The sequence below is a fragment of the Coprinopsis cinerea genome (genome assembly GCF_000182895.1).
Source record: "Coprinopsis cinerea okayama7#130 chromosome 11 map unlocalized cont3.11, whole genome shotgun sequence".
NCBI lineage: Eukaryota > Fungi > Basidiomycota > Agaricomycetes > Agaricales > Psathyrellaceae > Coprinopsis > Coprinopsis cinerea.
In genome coordinates, this window is record NW_003307534.1 from 247,115 (window position 1) to 265,394 (window position 18,280).

Sequence of the window (18,280 nt, forward strand, 5' to 3'; positions counted from 1 at the left end):
CCAATTCTGCACCCGTTCGAGTGTCGAGGGCCGAACACATGAAAACCATTTCGCGGACCAACAGCGACGATGAGACTCCCTTTTTGCAGATCGTTGTGCCACAGTTTCTGAGACGAACAGGGTCCCTCGACAAAGAAGCCTTTCGCTGGCCATGAGCGCAGCAGCAGGTCAAACCAGGTCAACTCTTTTAATTAAGAGATTGTCCAGGATGGGTAAATTCGATTTTGCAGGCAGGTACCAGTAGGTACCCCATCAACCGAACAAGATCTCGGCATCCAGATAATTGCCAAAGGATTCCGAGACCGTTGATGAATGGTTCTCTTGTGTCCGCCACCGTAACCAGAGTACAGGCTCCAGCCGTGTCGGTTCCCTCGGGGGAGCGTGCTGGTCCGCTGGAAGTAACAAAGGTAGAGGTTATTTCCAATAGCCATCAGAACGTGGACAGTCAGGCTCACATCGACTTCCTTTTGTCGCAGATTTCCAAAAGAATTTCCTCACAAAAGTACATCCAGCATCAGTGTTGTTGTCAACAATCCTATGACGCGAGGAATGCTGAGTGCGAAACGTGCACGAGGGTGCTAAATGCCTGCCACCCCGGAGTTGTTCATCGCCTTCTCCATCCTCCCTTCGGGCGAGCCTCGATGGCTTGACGTACGATTTCGTTTCTTCTCTGTCCATGTCCACTTTCTCTTCGCCGCATTCTCGTCATTCAAGAAGTCGTACAACGGCTTGATTTCTTCTAAATTTCTTCTGCTGGTCATTTTTCAGGAAACTCGGTTGCAGGACAATCGAAGCATCCAACGGGAATCCTCATCGATCTATCCCTTCGGCACGACACGAAAGGTTCAATTAACTTCACGCACTACCCCGGCACCTCGCGACTCGCTCGACACCATGTTTCAACGTTCACCTTGTGGTACACATGCAAACAAGGTCTCGGCGTTCAGGTCACCCTCTTCGGTAACCAAGGACTCCTCAACAACGCATTGCTCCAAGGAGGTCAGACAAGCAAGTTCAAGACAACGATCCTCCAACCATATCGCCTCGCAACCGGAGGAACCTGATGGCTCTCGAGGACGATTTGATTTCTCTGCCATCGGTCGTCGGGTTTGGCGCGTACGAAAGCAAATTTCGCCCCCGTCGTGAGTTATTAGTCCCCTCCCTTGTCCGCTGTACCTCATAGTGCCCTCCAAGGACAACGACGGGTTCTCAATCATCGAATGTCGCGGCACAAGGGATGGATGTCTCAAGTATAACAAACGGTCAGGGTTCAGGTGGGTTTATCTCGAGACACAGTTGTTACACGGGCTGAGCAAGACATATAGGTGCAGCACCGACGTTTGCTTCGCCGGATTATGCCTCGTTGGGTTCGTGTCTTACCAGCTATATCTACTTGCCTCATGTTCAGACCACACCATAGATTCTCTACCTTCTCCCACTTTTTCGACGCCTGGGTCGTCCTTATCTTCCTGTACGCCCCAATTCATGATTCTCGCGCAAAAGCTTTCATCACCTGACACACCCTCCCAGCTTCCAATCACATCTTCCGGCCCTCGTCTATCTTCTCCACAATTAGCACCTTTATCAGCGACACCATTTCCTCGTCTTCGTCACGGCCATCGGACTGGCCGCCCATGGACGGCGTTCCTAGCGGCTCTTGGTCAAGCACAGACGATACTCCTCTATCTACCCCCGACCAGCTGCCAATACCATCTACAATCACGCTCACCCCGACTCCTAGCCTCACTCTAGAACCGACACTATCCGAATCTACGCCATCATCACTATCGATGTCAGAACCCTATGAGACGAGCGAAGAATCGTCATTTTCTATGCCACCATCTTCGTCTGTGCCTATATACGAACCCACAACTACTCAGGAAGAATCTTCATCGTGGTCGTACTATGCCACACCTTCATCGGAGTATATCCCGGACGAAAGCTCGGCTAGCTCGTCAGCCCCCTCGAGCTCAGTTTCGCGTTCCAGCACGGTCACCGAGGAGCCCACCACTTCGTCGCAGCCTCAATCTACGACCTTTATGCCTACCATGCCTTCATCTTCCAGCTATCAGACCTCTGCCCCCCCTTCCCCCTCCGCGTCGCCATCTTCTAGTTCGTCTAGACGTCCCAATGTAACGTTGTAAGTTAATCTCGATCAAATCCGTTAATCTAGCCTCTGATCCGGCCATGTAGAATGCCAGCTCCTGCTCCCGATATCTCTTCGTTCACGTCCACCAGTTGTAAGCTGCACCTCTACCCACTTCACTAAACTTGGCGTTCTCACCATAATCCACAGTCGAGTCCTCCACTCGCCGCCCTGTTACGACTGTCACTCAATCACGATTCACGACCCTTACGATCACAACAGTCTTCACCAGCACGTACAGCGGCGGGATGGAGACGACGGTTACGACTGTTATTGAGACGGGCATACTGCGCACTGACGTCCCTGCCCCGACTTCTGGGTTCGTTCAATCCCTATCCGCAGCGCTAGTATGTATACTAACCCGTATGACCAGACTTGCCAACAATGTTAGTGCAATTATCGGCCTGACGCTAGGGGCAACATTCGCTATCATTGGTGCAATCATCCTCCTGTTCTTTTGCTGTCGACGATACCGCAGAACGCACAAGCGGGGCGATAGCGCAGAGCATCTGAACCCTCAACGCGAGTGGAGATCGCCCCTCCGCGATGAAGAGGAGGGCGGGAAAGGTTTCTTGTACGGTGCCTCCGCTGTCGCCTCCAGGATTGGGAGGAAGCTGTCCAACCGGAGCATGCCTTCGAATGAGGGCACTTTCGTCGCTGAAGACATGCGAAGGAACGACGAACGCGTCCATGGGAGGCGCAGCGAAAGCACGGAAGGAGTCCATTCAACGTTCCCTCCACCGCTCAACGCATTCAACGCCCCTCCACCACTACCTGGTATGGAGGACATGGGCGAAGGTCCTACCAACGAGGAGCTTGGCTACCTGCCGAGCAACCCCTCCTCCACAGCTCACGACCACACTGACAGTGCAGCCGTAGCAGCGGTATATGACTTGTCAGGTTCGAAGTCGCCGTCGACGACGAGCAAGGCTGGGCACGCAACAAGTTCGGCTTCCCTGTTAACCTCGGCTCACGGTTCTGTCGAAGGTGGTCGCTCTATGAGCACCAGGAAACGCGTGTCCTTGCCAGGCCCTCGCCCTCTTCCCGCCAGTCGGAACACTAAACGACACAGCTCGACACCCCCTGTATCATTCCCAATGCACGGTGAACCTCAAAGCAACGAGATGTCCGAGAAGGGCAGTCTGCGCGGCTTGCTGGGCCGCTTAGGCAAACGACGTGGCTCGGCGGGAAGTTCAATGACCGTCAGGCCCACCCCATCCTCCTCTCAGATTCAGATCCATAATCCCTTCGGATCTTCCGAGTCGTTAGAGGCGGCGAGTCTCGCAGTACCCACTCCCGCTCACACTCTTAGCGGGAGGACGCCCCCGTCGTCGTTCCTATATCCGTCGAACGCGGCCTTCATGCAGCCTGGAAGCTCTTCAACTCCACCTCCGCTCCTCACCTTCCCTCGCGGTGTCACGGGGAACGGTTACGTCCAAGAAAACCAGCCAGTCGTCTCTCCAGCGCCTCCGCTTTGGCCTACCTTCACTCTCCCCCCGCCTCCGTCCCCGACTGACGACAGTGCTAGCGTCGTCAAGGAAGGCCTGTTGCACCCAAGACTGAGCATGGCTCCGTCGGAATCGTTCATTGCGAGTCGGACTAGTTTTGACGACCACGAAGACTACTCAAGACCCATCGGAGGAGTGGTAGGCATCTTCATACATTGGTACTCAACAGCCTTACTGATAAAGAATTCATTTCTAGCTGATCAGAGGCCACCGCCTAAGTGCAAATACGTTGGAGCGCGGCTCGAGCATGTCCTCTTTTGGATCAAAGAACACTGAGCCGAAACCCTAGTGTGCGAGTAGGACGCCTCGTGTCTAGGCGCCACTTTCCTTTGGGTTGTTCGTTTGTCGTTGGCCCCGAACTAGGGTCCCCTCGTTCCTCCGGCTGCCGGGACATTCTTTGCTTTCTTCGCATTGTTTTCTGACATCTTATGTGCTTTAATAAAGGCGTACATGTGTATTCTAGGGTCTCTTGGCCACTCGCTTCAGTACCTACCTCTGACGATGGACTACCTTTCGTTACATTCAATAGAATACAAATTGGCTAGGAATAGTAGTAATGTATTAGCTTAGTCTTCAAGACAGAATAAAACACTTGATAATCGTCATGTTCGCGTTGCCATCTTGTTCGAGGCCTAGGGTTCACTCTTCGGAACCGACTCGATAAGCAAAACCCTCGTACATGCATAGGTCGCGCACGAGCGCGCTGGATGGGCGGATTCAATTCAATTCGAGATCTGGGGTAGTTGAGTGTGCCGCTCATGAAAAGCGCCAGCCCGAGATGCCCTTGAAGTCCGTGGTCCCATTGGGTGGAGGAAGGGACCTGCGAGAGAGAGGCTCCCCAACTTCATGTTCGTTCAAAATGAGCAGGCTGTAAACACTCCCCTACCACAGTCTTCTAGACAAGGTATGTTGGATCTGTTCGTAGTAACCATCCGTCCATGTTCGTTGGAACGTCAAGCCAAGGACTGTCGCCAAACTGTCACTCCCACATTCTCGACACAAAGTCGAAAGTCCTCTGCGGCGGCTCCAACTTGGCAGTGTCCAACGAGAACAAGATCTGATGCAAGGCAGTGGGCGGCTAGGCGTGTGACGCCGCTCTCCCCCATATCGAGCAGGATTTTTAGGTGAATCCTTCTAAATATGACCAGATGGGGTGTCAGGGTCGTCACTCGTCGATGTGCTCAGCGCTGATCAAACCCAAGAATACATTGGCCAGGTCCGGGATGGCCGCTGGCGGTTAGACCATTTCTCAAGGAGTTGGTAAGTATATAAATGGGACCCAGGAACAGGGACACCGCAACCTCCCCTGTTTCCTACCCCTCCCTTCTAAGCGAAACCTCGGGTTCTCTTTCGCCAGAATGTCCTACCAGGTGCGACTTTCTTCCTCGCCCAAGCCGCACCCGCTGTCCATCATTCCCCTCGCTCACGTTCATATGATACGCCTAGCCTCAACCTCAGATGGTCGTCCAGCAAGGCGGCGGCGGAAACAGGAACGTCAAGAACCTTCCCTTGGGCCCAGACGGCCGTGAATGGAGCAACGGGTTGTGCTCCTGCTGCGACGAGCCTGGCACCTGTGAGTACCTCGATAAGCGCCCGCGGTCGCGCCCCCGACAATGTTCGCGCTCATGCGTTTGTGTGTTCAGGTTTGCTTGCGTGGTGCTGCCCATGCATTGTTTACAGCCGCGTAAAGCACCGCTACGAGCACCTCGCCACCAAGGGCGTGCCGGACCCCGAGCACGGTGGAGACGTCTGCACCTCTGATTGCTTGATCCACGCTGCTGTTACGTCGTGTGTCGGTCTGGGATGGCTGTTCCAGGTGGGTACATACATACTATATTTTTACAGCTTCCTGAGGCTGTGAGGCCGTGAGCGTATCTAGGACGTCTCTGACTTCTTTCTTCATTTAGATGATGAACCGCGAAAAGATCCGTTCTCGTTATTCCATCAGGGGAGGCGGTTGCGGCGACTGCCTCACGGCGTGTTGCTGCACGCCCTGCGAGCTTGTCCAGGAGTCCCGGGAACTCGAGTTGGAGGAGCAGAGTTTTGGCCAGACCTACAAGGCTTAAGCGCTTAAGGATCGCACCTTGCTCGCGCCACTTTGTCCTTTTCAGCTAGTTCGATCTTTGTCCAAGTCCTTCCTGTACATACTAAATGTACATCTATGTGTTCCTGTATGTAGATCCTTTTTTGAATTGTATTCTCACTCGACAGATTGATATCCCGGCTGTGCGTGTCGATCCAAAATACCTGTGATGAAGTGGATTAATGACAGATGACAAGAGATTCTGAGCAACGCTTCGCAACGGAATTCACATTCGATGTGGCAGTGCAACTCACCGGCTTCGCTGTCGAGTCGTCTAAAGTATTGACCTATCGCCACGCCACCTCCACTCGCCAGCGCCCAGCAGACATCAATCTCATATAAAAAGACTCGGAACGTCCGTCCTTTGAATCCCCGAGACGCCAAACACTCCACAATTTCGATTCCTCAAATAAGCGCCCATGACGCCGGCGCTCTTGAAAGTTGACAAGCATCTCTCACTCAACCCGCGTCTCTGATCGCAGTCGAGCGTCCGTTGGTCCGTATCCTCTCAACGACGAAGATGATGTTTGGTCTGCAAAGGCAAAGGCTGCTCGGAGTCATTTGACACGTTATATTCGGAAGACTCAAGTTCTTCGAGAAGGAACCATCCACACTCACCCTGAGTATGAGTCCATCCGGCGGTAGCCACCAGGCTCATACTACGTCCTCACTTAACCGCACGCGTTTGACGGTATCGCGTTACTATGCGATCGTGGAGCCGGATGTAGGCTCCCTTTCAGATGCTATGCATACTCTCTTGAGATATAGTTCGTAGACCCGGGATCATTGATATTCAGAACCCTCTCCGACCACATCGCTCACTTGCGCTCATGAATAGAACGAGGAAGGATCGTGGGTCCCACAGGTTAACCCACAATTTATCAGCCCTCCGAGTTCACCGTACCTCAAACCACAAGAGGGTCGATTCTCGACGATCTTGCAAATGCCAACCACTCGTCCGTCCAGAGCGTTCCCTGAATAATACGCAAGGTGAAATTCACTATACCATAAACCGCTCACCTGAAGTTCAGACCCTATCTCACAATATCCTGTAGACGCCTAGTTCTGGGCCACAGGCAGGACCCTGATATGTATATGGGCACCACGGAGTGGTGGGCGCTCTGAATCCTGCCATCGAGGCAAGGCAGTAACACAACGGCACCCATGCGCGCCCAGGGCACGTTGCCCGAGCACACACATATGCACAGACTCCCCACTCGATAATTCCCTGCCCTATAAATACCCTCCTTGTCTGTCTGTGTGTAAACTCCAAGGCCTCTTTCGTCCTTTCTTCCCTCCCCATTCCTTCTGCTTTCTCTCCCACTCCATTCGATCTACAACAATGGCTTACCAGGTCCGTATATACCCTCCTCTCCCCTCTCCTCTCCACCACCTTCCTCCACTCGAGTCTTGCCAGTCCTAACCCTCGACAAACCCACACACAGGCCCAACCCCAAATGGTCGTCCAACAAGGCGGCGCAGGCGGAAACAGGAACGCGCGGAACCTCCCCGTAGGACCCGACGGCCGCGAATGGAGCAACGGCCTCTTCTCCTGCTGTAACAAACCTGGAACTTGTCAGTACCACTCCCTCCCCCCAATTCGTACCCTACCCTACCCCCTACCCCACATCCCTCGTCCTCCCCGAGATCTGAGATGAATAACTGACCTGACCGCCAATATGAATTACTACCACTACCAGGCTTCGTCGCAACCTGCTTCCCCTGCTTCACCTACCAAAACGTACGAAGCCGCTACCGACACCTGAACGAGCGCGGCCAGGCAGATCCAAGCGGCGGCTCCTCCTGCGGCAGCGATTGCTGCATCCACGCTATCCTCCTCGGCCTCGGCCTCAGCTGTTTCCTCCAGGTGCGTTCTCCATCCTCCTTCCCAATCATCGTGCTCAATTCCCCCATCCATCATCGTGCTCAATTCCCCATCCATCATCATACTCAATTCTCCTTCCAATCATAATCAACCCTGACATCGATATATCGTAACAGATGGTCAACAGAAAAGACATCCGCGGGCGCTACAACATCAGAGGAGGCGGTTGCGGCGACTGCTGCACCGCGTACTGGTGTGGACCTTGCGAGTTGGTACAGGAAGCGCAGGAGCTGGAGCTTGAAGAGCAGAGTATGGGCCATGCGTATGCTGGGAAGCACTAGTTAAATCTAGTAGATGCAAGCACTGAATTTGGTGGAATGTATGCACTGAATTTAGGTATACCACATGCACTGACGTTGGCGACTCAGAGAGCGCCCATGGAAAGCTCTATTTTTATCCACGGAGTACTCGTGGACGTACCCGGACGAGGAACACAGCCGTTTCCTTCCTAACCCATATGTACATTCCTTGTGGACGGTCTCTGTACTTTCTATGTATTCTCCTCCTGTAATGATCACGATATTGTTAACCGTTTCGTCCGCCAACCATGGAAAGGAATAACATACTCGAGTACCCACTCGGCCCATGCAATTATACTACTAATTGTGAGAGCCCACACTGACTGCTTGAACCGGAATCGGAGGTCGAGGTCGAGCGCGTCCGAGCGAGCGCCCACACCACGCACACTGTAGTCCTAGATATCATCATGAGGCAATATCAGTGGAATGCCTATCTGGTTCAACCCTTCTGAACCGCACGTAACACGCCCTGCGTGTCGGGGATCAAGGACGCCCAGATCCTGCCAGAATTCCCTCCAATGATCCCCCACCGACACCACATTCAACCCTCCCAAGCAGGATGCAGGAGATAACAGTACGATGCTTTGGTGCCATACCTACGCTCTGGCCGCGCCTCCACCGCAACCTGAACCAACTCAACGTGAACAGCCTGTCCCATCCCAACCCTAGTCGAAATTCCGAATAAACCCAGGTCCCTCGATCTCCTGCCAGTCCCAAACCCAAGTCAGCCAGGCTCCTCTCAAATCAGGAGATCAGGAGGAGGAGGTGGTGAACACGGACACTCAGACTGAGACTGGGCTCACCAAACATCATGCATCCGGGTGAGGCTGGAATGTTTCACAGCTCCACTGTACACGCATTGTGAATCCCATCCATCCATCCAGCGACCAACCGGTACCTCTGGCTCCATTTACCAACCAGTATCTCGAACCCAACCTCCCAAACCACCCCAACCTAGAACCCACCCACCGACTTAGAACCCAACCAACGTAGAACCCACCCATCATCCAATCCCCTCGAACCCACCAACCAATCCCTCGAACCCACCATCCAATCCCCAATCCACACTCCCTACCTCCATCACCCCCTACCTCCATCACCCCCTACCCACCCCCCTCCCACAAAAACCAAAACCAATAATGGTAAACGACCGCAGACTCAAACCAATCATCCTCCTCGAGAACAAAGCCGGGCGTGTGCCCATCGGAGGTGGTGGAATTGGGATTGGTAGTGGAGGTGGTCTGCAGAGACGTCGAATCTCCGATACCACTGGACGAACCAGTGTAAGCGGCGGCAATGGTGGTGGTGGCGGTGGTTGATTCAGCGGCAGGTCACTCGGGCTACGGCGGGAATCAGGGATGTGGACACGTCGGCGGAGGCGGACATATAGGCGGAGGCGGTGGACACATAGGCATCGGCGGCGAACCCTACTACACCAGCAGCACCGACTCTTCCTCCTCCTCATCTTGGCGAAGGAACACCGCATCCCCTCGAAGCAGCACCACGAGTCTCACCTCTGAAGACTCAAGCCACGGGTCCGCCACATCCGCCGTCCTAAGGGACCTCGAAGCCGAATGCAGGCACGATCGCAATCTCCCTCTCCCTTCTGCCAGAGTGCACCGTAGCGCCACCACCGCCTCTTCCACCTCCACATCCAGAAAGCTACCAAACCCGCACTCGACACCCAGCTCTCCTATCCTGATCAACAACGGGGGCCAAACAGCGCTATACTGGGACTTCCATCCCACTTCCGTGGAAGAACCAGAGCATGAAGGGCCAGGGAAAGGGGTGCTAGGCTGGACCGAGGACGACGAAGAGATCTTGGTCTACACCCGTGGTCGTAGCGGAGACGCAGGTGTGAGGCGAGGCCTGCTAACAGTCAACCACCACCACCACGGCAGCTCTGGAAGTCTACACTCCATACACTCCATGCCCTCCCACACCTCGTCGTCGATGTCGTCTCTGGGAGCACGCTACGCAGGTCTCGTCCCAGGAGGCGTCCGAAGACCGCTACACGACAAGTTCATCCTGCACACCGTTCCCGAGATGAGAGGAGCGGAGGGGTACTACGAGGGCGGTCCGAAACAGATGTTCGTGGTGAAGCTGAAGGTGCGTGTGCGACATACCCAGTGGGATCGTCATCCCCACCAACCAACCATTCCGACGACCGACGACTCATATATGCGTCTGCCCAGAACCGATCGAACCAGTCCATGCTCGACCCCGACTCGCGATACCCAGTGTTCAAAAAACGTCCTTCCGAGCAAAGCAGACACCGCCCCGAGCCGATATACGTAGCGAACCAGCCCTACCCAACTCCATCCATGAACCCCAACCTCAACGCCAACAACCAGCCATATTCAATCCACGGCGAGAGGGAATGGAGTACCGATCTTTCAGCCGTGTGCGACGACAACTTTGGTACCTGTAAGTCCATCAGCTTCGTTCTGAAAGGAAGGAAAAAGGTCGACTCACCCCCATACAGTCTGCCTGGCAATGACATTTCCATCCATCGTATACGGCCGGAATAAAGCGCGAGTAGAACACCTCCGAACGTTCAACCGACCACTCGACGCGTCAAAAGTGCCCACGGTCTCCAAAGACGGCCTGACGCACGCTGTACTGGGCTTGATCTGTCTGGCGTGGCCGCTACAGGTGAGTGCAAGAACTAAGATACACGTCCTACCTAGCGCTGAATCCACGTAGATGTCAAACCGCAAATCTATCCGCAACCGCTACGACATCCAAGGAAACGCATGGAAAGACCTAGCAGCCGTCCTCTGCTGCTCGGGGTGCGAACTAGCCCAAGAAAGCCGCGAAATCGACCTCGAAGAACGCGCCTTGCTCGAGCGCGAAGCAATCTCGTACCACCACCACATGTAGATGCAGATGGGTCAATAACAATTAATAATGTAATTTTAAGTACAAACCAGATACATCTATGCAGTGAGTAGGGGTCCGAGATCCTCCTGCTTCTTCTTCTGGAGGATGCGGTTAATGTCATCGACGGCGGCCTTGACCCAGACGTTCTCCCTGTGGTAGGTGTCCTTAACGTTGACGGGCGTCTTGGACTTGAGCTCGCGGAGATGCGGGAGCAGCGCGTCGGCGATCGCGTTGGATTCGGGGGTGTTGTGGCGGAGGCACGCGTCGACGATGATGGAGCACGAGACCAAATCCTGCGATGCTGGCGGGAGGCCGTAGAGGTTGTAGAACGCCGACGCGGTCATGACGTCGTGGATGGGGTGGGTGATGACCAGAGAGTGCAGTAGTTGCCGGGCGGCGACGATATCGAGCGGTACGTTGAATTTGGCAAAATCGCCAAATACTTCCAGTGCCAAATGTTGGGATTTCAACTCTTGACAGCGACCTGTAATTCTATTTTAGCGGGCCCATTTCAAGGACAAACAAAAGAGCATAGACTTACGAACGAAAGCCGCAGCAAACCCAAACTCAAAATCCCTCCCAGACTCCTTCCATTGCGGCAATAGCTCAACAACCTCCTTCAGCTGCTCTTCAGTCGTCGCCAACTGCAAAAGCTGCAACCAATGCGAATTCCGAACAGCTTCCTTCACCTGCGGCTTACGTCCTAGTCGGGGCTTCATATGAGCGACGATTTCAGAGAACTTGGCAGCCCGTTCTTCAGCTGAGAGCTTGCGCCTGACACCCCCGGTGGTCGTCGAAGAAGAAGAAGAAGCGCCGGAGGAGGCCTGGGATCCTGGAATGGCCTCCGACGACTTTTGAAGCGACTCGTCTACGATTTCGAATTCGTCGAATAGGTCATCAGACTCGGCTGCCTTCCTTTTCTTGAAGACTTGTATCTATATTTCAGCTACGCAAATTCTTCTGAAGAGACCGTTCGGAAAGCGAACGTACCCGGTGAACTGGCGTGTAGGAGCCTCTGTTGGGGTATTAGGGGTCGCGTTAGGACCGCTCTTCTGGCATGGCAGACTGCCCGTCTGGCGAATGTGGCGGCGAACATGGTGGGTGCAGGGTGAGGACGACGAGGAACGCGACGACCGAGGAACAGCTGGCCAACGTCCGCGACGGTGACGGTGATGCCAACAAAAAATGGGACGGGCCGTGTCGAGCCGATGGCTTGTAAAACAAATAGGTGCAAAGCGACTATCTTCGAGTCTGCTTTGCCCTTTCGTTTTCCGACTCTGAGGTGTCTGAAGCCTCTTTCTTCTCGGTTACAACACCTCTGTCTGATTCAAGTCACAGAGCTACTCGCAGATCCACCTTAACATCACGACACCTTGTAAACCCACAGATCTACCTTAACATCATTTTTCTTCGTATCTGGATTCAAACTGAGGCAACCATCCGCCATTTCTTCTTCTCGACAGTTATCAGACTGTAAAAGCTACTTGTCCGTCACTAGCACTGTTATATAGTCCATCTACCTCTACCAGGTCACCATGTGAGAACAGCACATCCGTCACATCACGAACGCTCTTCCTCTTTCTCGACACTGGCTTCGCACACCTTCTCTGTCTCAACCTCAACACTGGCCTCGCACGCAGCACTGCACTGATGTGTCCAGGACTCGGAGTACCATCTGAAAGGACGTCAAAAAGTGTGAATGATGTTGGAAGGCTGTCGGCGCCATGACTCCGTCGCTCTAGACTCTTGTCCTGAGACTCTCCTACCGACACTGTACACGGTACTATGTAGCGTCAAGCTCGATTGTCGTGTGACGGTTGCCTCCCGCCGGGGTTCGCGAAAGGGGGATCTGAATTCACCATTCAATGTCATCGTTCGTCAACCTGTATCAACTCGATTCCCTAGCTAATCAACAACGATGGAGACTTACATGCTCAGGAGGCGGTGTCATGTCATACCCCTATCGCACCCCAGCCCATCCAACCCTATCCCTTATCCCTATCCCTATCTCTATCCTACATATCCCTATCCCTATCACCCCCCTCGACAATTCCAAATAGCCAAGCCTCTCTCTCGTCCAATGTCTGGACTCTGGACTCTTGAGGCGCGTTATCGTCTACTCGGTTCCACCTCGACCTCTCCTGGTCTGCCAGCCATCCACCTTAGGCTCAGAGGGACGCTAAGAAACGCTAGAGCTCTACTACTCGGACGAGTCGGAAGAGCGCTGATACCTCGACAACTGAGATAAGTAAAGGTGTCGATAACGACTATCAAAATCAAATCAAACCCTGACACGCGAATTGGTCAAAATGAAAAAAAAAAAAAAACGGGACTTACTTTACTCGAGTATGTATGTAATGTACCAAGTTACCAAGTCCAAAGGGTGCCTGCTAAGAGAACCTGCTCCTGCTAAGAGAACCGTTATCTTCTGGCATGTGTACATACAGTGACAGTATTACATACCGATTCCCAGAGCGTGTTTTCCGCATTCCAAGCGCATCGAAGTCCTTATCTGGGGCTTCCAAGCCACATCCACATCAGGAACCCAGGACTCTGGACTCATCGGGAGAGACCCCATCAGGAGAGACTCATCAGGATTCAGGAGAGAAGGCTACAGTGTCCTCGAAGGAAAAGCTTCCGTTTATTACAATAGGGGCATCAAAACCTATCTTGTCATGAAGAGCCTTCGTCTTGGCGGACTGACGTCAATTTGCGAACGCGATAAACACCATTTTGAATTTGAATTGGGAGGTGGTCGGAGGAGCGGTTGGACAGAAGTGAGGACTCTGTAGAGGAGAACGTACAGAACTTGTACTACTTACCTACACCCTAAAAGACGTGAACACGATAAAAAGTAAAATCCAAACCTTGACTGTAATACCACTCAAATCCATCTACTTAGTATATGTCTGACAGTACTTGGTTCTCAAATGGAAAGGTGGCGTTTAGACTCCAAAAACTACGACCGCGGCACCTGAGAAGATAAGGGCTTCTTCATATTTGCTTGGTGCCTGATCCACAGCCCTGAGAAGGGGACTCCACGGACTCGAGCTATCTTCTCCACCGTCGGAACGGGGTGTTAAAGGACGCCCGGATTGGATTGCGACGGGTCGGTATCATAGACAACGGAACGAAAAGGAAGGGAGACGTAGTTAGTGATACTTTGCAACCTGAATTGCACTGCCTGAAGGACCTGGGTATCCGCACGCGCCCCTCGTGAATAGGCGCCCTGGCTGGAGATAAGAGCTTTTCACGTTTCACACACGCACCAGACCTCGTTGCCCCACAAAGGATACGTCCCAACTACTTGGACGATCATCCAAATTACTGCTCAGAAAGAAAATTCGGAGTATCCGCAATTAATACACAACACAACTTACAGCTCGCGATTTAGTCGCGATTACACTTCCCCCGTGGGCACAGGGATTCTCTGATCGTCGAAGCTCCCATACCGCAGGTATCAGTAGTCAAGGAGCTTTGGCTACTTAGAGATCAATCAAGAAGGAAAGAAGTTTCTACCTGTGCTGGACTACGGGTATCTACAGGATGCTAAACCCTATGTGTCTGGTCGCCGTCGTCCTGCAAACAGGCGCGCTGATGGATCATGTATGCTTCCTCACGCCGTCTAGTTCCGATGCTACGCCCTTGAGAAACTGTGCTCACACGACCTGAGTGCAGTCCACCAGCCCTGTCGACTTCCCCACTTGCCACGTCCAGTCCTTCGATAAGTATGGTCTACGCTCGACTAGGCCTGTCGACACGTCAAAAATCTACAACGTTTACGGATGGTTACATGAACCAACACCGATCACCAGTTATCTCTAGATGCTGTTTTCAGGCATGAAAAACCCTTCCTCGCCCATGGAAGCGCGCATGCCAAGCCTGACATCGGAGCTCTCCGACGACCCGCAACAGTGGCGGCAAGCCGCGGCATCGAGTGAGTCATACTTCGATCGGTATTATACGATGAGGCACTAGCTTGGCAAACGTCGGGCATCACCAATCAATTCGGGCTGGGCGAGGTGAGGCGGCGGGGTGGCCTCCGTGCACCGAGAGAATATGAGGGGATATGCGACCCCGTACCGGGCATTTCTAGATGGTAAACCCAAGGTAAGCTTGGGGAGGGTCCTGGGGACGACATTCTCATTAGCAAACCCCGGACACTAATAGCTGGTGGGATATCGTTGTCGCGCTGTTTGGTAGCTCAGTAGCATTGTTCAGACATATTGCGATTGACCTCAGCAACATGTATGGGAGTGCATTGGGAGCTGGAGTCTCGGGGTACAAGATGATGGATTGATGGGGAACACACCGCCGACGCGCGAGTTGCTCCCGTTGCACTCCACTGAATTCCTGAATCTTCGTAGCATTGAAGTAAAGCACTAACCGAAACTGCAGAAAAGTAAGTCCAAAGGGGACGGCGGGACGCCACTTCCCTAAGAAGATTGGAAGATTGTGTGCTGACACAGCACACCGCCGCTCAAGTCACCATCAGCAAGAGCATCGCGTACAATGTCGATTGGGGGGTCTGGTATACCACTAATTCTCTAATTACCTAGTGATTGCAAGCCTCAAGGGGGACTCGAAGACCCTAGGCGAGCCGACTGCATCAGCGTCGCCGCCGTACAGGCTCCTTTCGGAGGCTGTTCCCAGGATCGTAGAATACCGATCGAACGATACCACGCATCGAGTTGTGTGTCCAAGTATAGCCCGCCAAGACACTCCAAGTTTCCTGAAAAACGGTCGAAATCGGGGAAAGACGAAGGGGAAAAAGGTACAAAGTCCAGAGATACACACCCTTGGCATTGGAGAAGCGATAGCAAATATTGTTAGCTATCTCGTATCGTAACTGACTCTGTGGGGATGGTTCGTTTTGCATTCAGAGATAAGAGTGTCGAGGCAGGACGCGTTCTGATTGGACGATAGGATATTTTATGGATGACATAAGCGAGAAGTCCTATCTTTCCTTCCATCCCACCTACTCCTTGTACAGTGTGTCTAACCTGGACAGATTGCTGGGTTCTGTAATCAAACGAAACGGGTTTTGCGAGATTTGGATCTTGTTCGGTTGGGATGTGGCGGGGCGTATATATAGCTAGGATTTTTGGTCGCTGAATCTCCGTCGTGTTTCAACTTCTCACCCTCGGACGCCTCTCCCGTTTCTAACGGCGTCGACCCTCCTCCCTCCGCAATGGTGAACCTCACATACGACGCCTGTATGTACACTAGCGTTTCCCTTACCTGGTCGACCACTAACCTCTCCTCTTAGCCGGCGAGATCGTCTACTATGACAATGTAACAGGCGAGACCACCGTCTACAACATGGGCGACATGGCCTTCATCATGGTGTGCATGGCCCTCGTCTGGATCATGATTCCCGGAGTCGGCTTCTTCTACTCTGGCCTGTTGAGGAGGAAGAACGCCCTGTCGATGATTTTCACCTCTTTGGCGTCGATCGCCGTTGTCGGTTTCCAAGTACGTACTAGGATCCCATTGGGAACTGTGTAGCGTTGGGGACAATGCTAACCTATTCGTTCAGTGGTTCTTCTGGGGATTTTCGCTTTCCTTTGCCGATGATGCTAGTCCGTTTATTGGTACTCTCAGTACGTGTCCTCTCCGCGACTCTTATCGCCTCGTTGACTTACGGTTATCTAGAACACTTTGGTCTCAAGGGTGTGCTTGATGCCCCTTCAATCGGAAGCGCTCGTATCCCCAGTCTACTGTTCATGCTCTACCAAGGAGCCTTCGCCGCCATTACGTGAGTAATCCACGCCAACACGATACCTCCTGCACAGTCTAACCATCCTACAGTGCTGCACTCGCTGTCGGCGCCATCGCCGAGCGCGGTCGTCTCGGTCCCATCCTCGTCTTCATCTTCATCTGGACAACCATCGTCTACGACCCGATCGCCTGCTGGACCTGGAACGGAAACGGCTGGTCGTTCGTCCTCGGCGGCCTCGATTTTGCGGGTGGAACACCCGTCCACATCAACTCTGGCACCGCCGCCCTCGCCATCTCCGTCTACCTGGGCAAACGACGCGGCTACGGCACCGAGCGCCTTGCCTACAAGCCCCACAACACCACCTACGTCGTCCTCGGGACTGTGTTCCTCTGGTTCGGCTGGTTCGGATTCAACGGTGGTTCGGCGTTGTCTGCGAACCTGCGTGCTGTCCAGGCTTGCATTAGTCACGAACATTGCTGCCGCTGTCGGTGGTATCACTTGGATGCTCTGGGATTACCGCATTGAGAAGAAGTGGAGCGCTGTCGGGTTCTGCTCTGGTGCCATTTCTGGTCTTGTTGCGATTACACCTGCTTCTGGATATGTTGGATCTCGTGCGTCCTTTCATGGTTTCATATATTCGACCTTTACTGAGACGTCTCGTCTTATAGCCGCCGCCGTTCTCTTTGGTGTCATGGGAGGAACCATTTGCAACTTTGCCACTCAGCTCAAGTTCCTCCTCGGCTACGATGATGCTCTCGATGTAGGGGACCTCTGACCTTCTACCAGGAACAGTTTACTCACCAAACCACTTTAGATCTTCGCCACCCACGGTGTTGGTGGAATCGTTGGCAACCTCCTCACTGGTATCTTCGCTCAAGCTAGCGTTGCTGGCTTCGACGGTGCTACCGAGATTCCTGGTGGCTGGCTCGACAAGAACTGGGTCCAATTGGGTTACCAGATCGCCGACTCCGTTGCTGGATTTGGCTACTCCTTCGTCGTTACTGTACGTCCTCTTCTCGTCGCTTTCGTATACGCCTTGCTAACAGACACTGTAGACCCTCATCCTCTGGGTCATGCACTACATCCCCGGCCTCCGTCTCCGCTGCTCCGAGGAAACCGAAATACTCGGTATCGACGACGCCGAGATGGGCGAATTCGCATACGACTACGTCGGTCTCGAGCAAGAGCTCGGCCAGACCCTCAACACCACTCTGCGAACATCGAGTCGCTCAAGCAACGAGAAGGTTGTCCCCGTTGCAGAGTCGCAATAGACGCGCCCTGATGGACTTGTTTGTGCTGTCTAGCATGTGTTCAAGTTTTGGAGGAAACCCCCGCCATCTCAGACTGCATTCGAGCTGCGTGCGGGTCCAGCTGTGCCTTCTCCCGCTTGTGAGGAAAGGTGTTTTGACTCGGCCCTCGTCTCGATGTCGTCTTTTGCTTCGTTGGACACTTGTAATACCCGCTCATTCTCCCATATTTCTTCCAGGATTTGCATGCTTGATGTCTACTACCATTACTTATAGTTTTCCACCTTGTATTAACATAGTATTACTACATATCTCTACCGAGGGAATGTTGCACCTCTCTTGGGCTGCCCTCATGGTTTCACGAGTTTTGCTGTTTACGATAACTGAGCAGTCGCCATTTTATGGGACTAGAGACTGCACGTAATGAAATGCCCTGTTATGACTCTTCACGCTATTCTTTCTTGTCTATCATTGAAATATCCGCATCGTAATCTCCAGGTGGTCGTA

The 18,280-nt window shown here is 53.2% G+C and overlaps 6 protein-coding genes across 6 annotated transcripts; 4 read left to right on the top strand and 2 right to left on the bottom strand.

Annotated features, from left to right (window-relative positions):
* Positions 1-582: 582 nt before the first annotated feature.
* Positions 583-3,943, top strand: CC1G_11373 (hypothetical protein; the record flags this gene model as incomplete). Its single annotated transcript, XM_001839610.2, has 9 exons — positions 583-1,142; positions 1,195-1,274; positions 1,326-1,367; positions 1,421-1,471; positions 1,531-2,140; positions 2,194-2,240; positions 2,297-2,465; positions 2,520-3,792; positions 3,851-3,943. 9 exons carry the CDS (start codon positions 583-585, stop codon positions 3,941-3,943), a joined length of 2,925 nt encoding a protein of 974 aa, XP_001839662.2.
* Positions 3,944-5,012: 1,069 nt separating this feature from the next.
* CC1G_11374 (hypothetical protein) lies at positions 5,013-5,720 on the top strand (the record flags this gene model as incomplete). The annotated part of the gene is made up of 4 exons (XM_001839611.2): positions 5,013-5,024; positions 5,101-5,227; positions 5,298-5,470; positions 5,562-5,720. 4 exons carry the CDS (start codon positions 5,013-5,015, stop codon positions 5,718-5,720), a joined length of 471 nt encoding a protein of 156 aa, XP_001839663.2.
* Positions 5,721-7,071: 1,351 nt separating this feature from the next.
* CC1G_15651 (hypothetical protein) lies at positions 7,072-7,658 on the bottom strand (the record flags this gene model as incomplete). The annotated part of the gene is made up of 2 exons (XM_002910176.1): positions 7,072-7,303; positions 7,483-7,658. 2 exons carry the CDS (start codon positions 7,656-7,658, stop codon positions 7,072-7,074), a joined length of 408 nt encoding a protein of 135 aa, XP_002910222.1.
* A 1,559-nt stretch (positions 7,659-9,217) lies between these two features.
* Positions 9,218-10,804, top strand: CC1G_13122 (hypothetical protein; the record flags this gene model as incomplete). Its single annotated transcript, XM_001839613.2, has 4 exons — positions 9,218-10,030; positions 10,117-10,348; positions 10,407-10,576; positions 10,628-10,804. The coding sequence occupies 4 exons, from the start codon at positions 9,218-9,220 to the stop codon at positions 10,802-10,804; spliced, it is 1,392 nt and encodes a 463-aa protein (XP_001839665.2).
* Positions 10,805-10,860: 56 nt separating this feature from the next.
* Positions 10,861-11,900, bottom strand: CC1G_13123 (hypothetical protein; the record flags this gene model as incomplete). Its single annotated transcript, XM_001839614.2, has 4 exons — positions 10,861-11,288; positions 11,346-11,732; positions 11,795-11,819; positions 11,871-11,900. 4 exons carry the CDS (start codon positions 11,898-11,900, stop codon positions 10,861-10,863), a joined length of 870 nt encoding a protein of 289 aa, XP_001839666.2.
* A 4,055-nt stretch (positions 11,901-15,955) lies between these two features.
* On the top strand, positions 15,956-17,797 carry CC1G_13124 (ammonium transporter; the record flags this gene model as incomplete). Its single annotated transcript, XM_001839615.2, has 9 exons — positions 15,956-16,020; positions 16,074-16,279; positions 16,344-16,407; positions 16,460-16,562; positions 16,616-16,927; positions 16,980-17,137; positions 17,195-17,286; positions 17,341-17,529; positions 17,582-17,797. The coding sequence occupies exons 1-9, from the start codon at positions 15,996-15,998 to the stop codon at positions 17,795-17,797; spliced, it is 1,365 nt and encodes a 454-aa protein (XP_001839667.2). The 5' UTR covers positions 15,956-15,995.
* Positions 17,798-18,280: the final 483 nt, after the last annotated feature.